Here is a 6000-nt window from a genome sequence, read left to right as displayed (position 1 = left end):
CTTGATTTCACAGGACTCACTCAGTTTTCTCATCTATAGACAGTAATATCCACTTTGCAGTTTTGCTCCAAAGGTTCACTGAGCCAATGTGTGCAAAAGGCTCTTGCACTTAGTGGCTACTCAATAAATCTTAGTTCCCCTGTATGCTGAATATTAAGGGGGACAAATAAGACAACCCTGTCCTTCCTCTCAACTGAAAGCCAAGAGAGTACTAGCTTTTTTAAGCATAAAAACATTACTGTAACCCATTTAAAAGCTTGTTTTACCCCAGGGAATTGATACAAAAGAATCAACATCCTTTGCAATTACCTCTACCCAATGGTTGCAGCTCCCGACACATGAGGGGGGCTGGCGACGAACTGCCGTTCCCAGTGTAAGTTCTGGGAATTCATGCCCTTGGCTCTGCAGAACTCAGCCTCCAATGGGTTGGCAGCTTCTGTGTTGAACTTGGGCCTCAGCCAACATCTGAGCTCCAGCTTTAAGTGAGATCGGTTTAGAGTGTTAGGCACCTGACTTAGGGGAAATAGGATTTTCTCCTGTTGGTGTGGAGTGTCAGTTTCTGGCTTTAATAGATTCAGTGTACATGAAGCTACATCATCCCCCACTTTGTACCTATTGTCTCAAAGTAATTAGCACCGTCTTTCATTCTCAGAAGTGACCCAGTTTGGACAGCAAATTATACGGTCACCGGCTATGCCCATAAAAATACAAGCGAAAGCAAGGTGGCTGAGCATGATTCAGGGGCCAAGAAAAATTTTTAAAAATAAAAGGCTTTAGGGGATTAAAAATTGATTTCTTAGCATGGAGGAACCAGTGCTACCAGCAGATTTTCACTTGGCTCAAGGAGCTGGTAATGATTAATTCAAAAACTGTATCAATACGAGCACACCTAGTAACAGTGGTCCTCTCCAGGGAAGGAAGAGAAATCCATGTGTATGTGTGTACGTCAGGGAGAGGAAAAGGCAGGGGTGTGCTGCTGGTAAATATTGAACAGCCGGCTCCTGGGAATGAGAAGGGTGATCGCTGAACATGGCAGTTGCAAGAGATGAGAATGATAAATTCTCGTGAGCACGCAGGAGCTGGCCCAGCACACCACTGAAGAAATTGGACTTGAACGTGTCCTTTGAACACTTTTTTGTCATGTTTCACTTTTTATATATCTTGCTTTTGTAATCATGCTGTATACACGCTAATATATGTATATGCTCTCTGTCTATATATAGCTAGACCTACATACATAAATATACTTATCTGTATCTATGCAAGGATTGGTCCTAATTGTGATTTTCCTAATTTTTGCAAAAATCTCAGTGAAACATCCACTAGCGCATGTAACACATAGAGTGATCTCACAAGTCAGACTGCTGCGAGGTTCCGTGTGACGACCAGGCCAAAGGATGGAACGTTCACTCTACTGGCGATTACCACCATTTACCCAGCTAGCTCACATCTGGTATAATAAAACATCTGGCCTCAGTGTTGAGACAGAAGCTAAATGGAAAATTTGAAAATGGTTGGAGGGTTAGAGGATAAAGTAAAATCTAACTTTGGCAAGGAGAGGCAAGAAAAGGTTACAGTTCAAATGAGGACAAAAGTAAAATGGGAGAACAGAAAGTACGAAGTTGCCGTTTATCAATTTTGATTTTGCTCAGACTCGAAGTGTGTCTCGGGAGCTTCTTGCAAGAGTGGGAGGGGAATGGGGAAGAAACAGTCTGTACTTTCATTTATTGAATGCAGCTTTCGTTGGTCACATTGCAACTCAATACAAACAGCCCAGCAGAGGGTAGGGCATTAACTCTGGTTCTCATCAGTGTAAACACAACATTAATATTGAAGAGTAAAGAAAATGGGTAAAAAGTCCAGTGTCTCCTCGATCTGCGTAAAGGTGAAGGTGCTTGCCTACCCTCGGACAGGTCCCAAAGGGAGACTGAGGTTGTCACTTCTTCCCATCATCCACAGTGAAGCAGGCAAGAACACAGAGGACCTAGCACGTTCTTTCTGTGGGTTTTCAAATGGATGTGTGAATTTTCAGAACCGGGCTCGCATGAATTATTCAAGTTCTTCCAAAGGCCTCAGAGGTTCGTACCTTTCATGTGCACTGAAATAGTTCCTTCGAAGCCCTTTCCTGTGAATTGATCACCGCCCATAGAAAACGGGACCTGCGTGAAGCAGCCAGCCCTCGTAATGCCGCAGTGCCCAAGGCAGCCCTGGATCCTGGGCAGTAAGGAACTCAGTCGTGGGAGCCTCGGTGACAGTCCTGAAGGAAGCCACCCACATTCAGACACTGGCTGGAGACTCCCGTCCTCCCTGCTGGGCCGCTGCTGATAGAGGGACGTGGTTGAGGCAGCTCATTTTCCTTTAGAGCCTTAAAGGATCGGATTTTCGATTTTGGATTGCCAGACCAAAAACAAATAAACAAACAAAATCCCCCAAAGAAAAACAAATCAAAACAAAACAAGAGTGACTTTGGGGATAAGGAACCAAGGAACCCCACCTCCAGGACCCACCAGATACAGTGTCCCCGTTGGGTTTTTCCAACTGGTTGGTTCAGATCATTGATTTGCCCTCCCCCTTTGGATACCCAGCTAGACTGCAGGGCAAGAGAGAAAGTTTCCTCTAAATGAAGAGACAGTTTTGCTTCTATTTCCTGGGATGACTAACCTCCAGCACCCTGACTCCCCTTCCTCCCCAGCTATGACGAGAAACATAATTCTTAAAAAGCAATAGGAACACCCTAAAGCCCTGCCTTGGTTTTGTGGCTTTGTGGTAACAGGGTACCCCCGGTACTTCCTCTTACCCCACCATGTCCCTTTTCTTGAAGAGACTTGTAGGGGTGGGCTGTTTTTCCACCCTTTGGGGATGCTGGGTAGGGGCAGAGAGAGGCTGGCTGAATCCTTGTCCAAGATCTCCGTAGTGAGGGCAGCTTTGTTGGGCCAAAGAGACAAATAAAAACAAACCGAAAAGCATTGCTCAATTTCGAATTTGAAGGCTGGGCCCCAAACAGCGAGTGGCTCTTCCCCTGCAGTGTGTCTCTCCCTAGTGGTGGGCTTCTTGGTGCTAGCTGTTGTTCTCGGCCGTGAGATATTTCAGGGCAGCAAAGCCATAGCGGCGGGACATGTCCTGCTGAAACTCCTCCTTCAGGGTTTTGAGACAGATGCGGTATTGCTTGTTGGAACGGAACTTGGTGATGTCGAAGCTGGGGGCGTGAGGCATGTGGATCATGTAGGCGTTGGGCAGCACAGTGAACTCGTATTCCTGGAAGGAGGTAAGAGCAGCGTGAGAACTTGCAAGGACCCCCCGTAACACGTGGGGAATGACCGAATGACCAAGGGAATGAATGACCCAAAGAATGACACCAACACACCGGCCAGCACATGGACAACACAACAGCTCTGGAGCAGGACAGTTTGGGGCTGTTTTCATGACCTTGGACAAGATACTTAGCTTCTCTGAGCCTTTATTTTCTCTTTATAAAGTGAAAGTAATACTATCTACCTCGACGAATGACCGTGAGGATGAAACCGATGACATAAGGACAGTGCTGAGCAGAGCTCATGGCCCATAAAAGGTTGTCGATAAATGTGAGCTCACACCCACGTGGACACTCCAGGATGAAGCAAGCCGCTAGATATTCTCTAGCTCAACCAACTGACATCTGTTTATGTGATCCTTCACAGGACTTGATGAGATCTGACAGCCTCAACAGAGTAGTGCAAAAGAAGGGAGAAAAAAAGAATGAAAGATAAGATGAAAATAAAAACAAATGTTTCATTGGACTGAAGCTCACCAAGGACAAAACTCTCCCTAATATGTGCTATTGTAAGTGACACCATCAGACAGTATCTTCAGCGTGGCAGACCACAGCTAAATATTCACACCCCAAATAAAAGACCTCTGAATAGCCAAAATAGGTGACACAAATATAGGTCACGTAGCTCAGAGGAGAACCCAGCACACTTGCACTCACATGTATTTACTCTGATTTTGGACATTATGTCTCATAAGCTTGGGTCTAGTTTCCCAGGCCAGAGCAGATGAGAATAAATTCAGAAAGGGAAAATCAGGATGGGCAAAGGTAGCTGTTACAGATAGAAATATACAGACAGGAGCAAGCAATGACAGTTGCTGGGGAGGAATGAGTGAGAAAAAGCATGAAAAGGAAATGCAAGACCTCCCAGAGCTGACCTGTCTGGGACGATTCATGTAGGGCCAAGGAGTCTCTCCAAGCCCACGAGCCCCCATGGGTATGGCTGTCCTACCTGTCGGGTATACGTTCATTATTTTCTTAAGTCACTGGGAAGGGTAAAATTATGTTTGGCATGGGCTATTGGCAAAGAAAGAAAAATATGCAATACATTTTCAAGAGTTCTGTCAAAACTGTCAAAAACAAACAAAGCCCGGGTCTCCATGCTGGAGAAATTAACTTTCTCTGAACCAGTTCACCTCACAAGAGTGCTGGATACATGAATATTACATTTCTTTTCTTTCGAGCAGGAGCTGAGGCAGCCTGGACATTGCTGTGTATGAGCAGCGCTGCGCTCGCTCCAAGTATTATTGAAAATATGGATAACGACAGCCAGTCCTTCTGCTGTTAAATATGAACACCACTCTCCAACCTCTGTCTCCATCAGTGGTCCTCAGCCACCACCAGAGACTGGTCTCAAGCACACTGGATCTGTTGGAAACTTCTCCTGGTGATTTTTTTGAGTGGCCAACCTCAGCCCAGCTTGAATTGGAGTTGCTCTTGTGGAAAAATGTTTACACTGTGCTCCAGGAGGAGGTGGTTTGGAGAAGGGTATACAAAGAAAAAAGAGTGGGGCTGGGGGACCCAGGCATCTTTCTCCTAACTTAACCAGAGCAGCTTTGCATTTGTTTAACACAGGAATCGATAAACTATGGCCCGTCTGACCTGCTGGGTGTTTTTGTAAATAAAGTTTTACTGAAACACAGCCACACCCATTCGTTTAAAGATTATCTACAACCGAACTACAACAGCCAAGTGAGTGGTTGCAAAGGAGACATGCAGGCCCCCATGAAGTCCTAAATACTTATTATCTGGTCCTTTATAGAAAAAATTTGTTGATCTCTGGTTTCACCTAGCAGAATTCTGCAGATTTCTTTTGAAGGAGGTGCTCAGTGAGGATTAGCTGAATGAAGGGGTTCATGACTAACTGCAGCCTAAAATTCACTAGATAAATCATTCCACTCAAAGGGTGGGATAATTAGCTGCGTCTTAGCAGCATGCTGTGTCATTTATACAGAACTCTTAGGATGTCCTGCCAATTGATTATACGACTCAAAGGCCAAGTGATGGATGGTCACTATTTGCTTGTCTTCATCACCTGCTGGGGTGAGGATGAGGGGTGAAATGATTTGTCACAGGAAACTCACATTTGCCTGGGTCCTGGCCAGGAACTCAACTCTCACCCAAGGGTAGAGGAATGGGATCAACAGCCCTAGAGACTAGCAAGCCCCATTCTCAACTCTAGGTCCCTGAGGACGTCTTGTTCCCTCTTAGGTCTCTACTTTCTTGTCAGCTCTGAGATCTAGGCTTCTCCCTTCCCCATCCAGCAACCAGGTGAATGTTCTGTTCTTCTCACCTGCGCATCCAGTTCCATGATATGAGCCACCTTGTTCCAGCCAAAGCCCACGAACCTCCGGTCATACTCAGGGCAGTCACGTCTCACAACAACGTACGGCTCGAAATCAGCCTCCCATTCAACCCGGTAAGGCGTGGTGGCAGTCCGCCACTTGGCGAAGTTTGTGGGTGCGTGACCTTTCGTCCAGACGTGGTACCTGGGACACAGAGAGAAAAGCCGCTGGGTAAAGGGAAGGAAGCTCAGCTTTCAAAACGTGGCTGATTTGGAAGAAGAAGAGCTACATGCTGATATAGTCCTCGGTGTGGGCTGAGCTGTGTCCCCCCTCAAAAGCAATGTCCAAGTCCTAACCTCCAGTACCTGTGAAAGTGACCTATTTGAAAACAGGGTAATCAAGTTAAGA

The 6000-nt window shown here is 46.0% G+C and overlaps 1 protein-coding gene across 2 annotated transcripts in view; it reads right to left on the bottom strand.

Annotated features, from left to right (window-relative positions):
* Positions 1-1705: 1705 nt before the first annotated feature.
* Positions 1706-6000, bottom strand: part of LARGE1 (LARGE xylosyl- and glucuronyltransferase 1) — a 446568-nt gene continuing 442273 nt past the window's right edge. For both annotated transcript variants that reach the window (XM_045553007.1, XM_045553008.1), the window contains 2 exons: positions 5601-5796; positions 1706-3255 (listed from right to left, as the gene is read on the bottom strand). In XM_045553007.1, coding sequence (XP_045408963.1) covers positions 3058-3255; positions 5601-5796 — 394 coding nt within the window. In that variant the 3' untranslated portion in view covers positions 1706-3057. The remainder of the gene's footprint in view (positions 3256-5600; positions 5797-6000) is intronic.

Source organism: Lemur catta, chromosome 6 (genome assembly GCF_020740605.2).
Source record: "Lemur catta isolate mLemCat1 chromosome 6, mLemCat1.pri, whole genome shotgun sequence".
Lineage (NCBI taxonomy): Eukaryota > Metazoa > Chordata > Mammalia > Primates > Lemuridae > Lemur > Lemur catta.
Note: the sequence above shows the minus strand (reverse complement) of the source record. Positions and strands in the feature narration are given on the sequence as shown.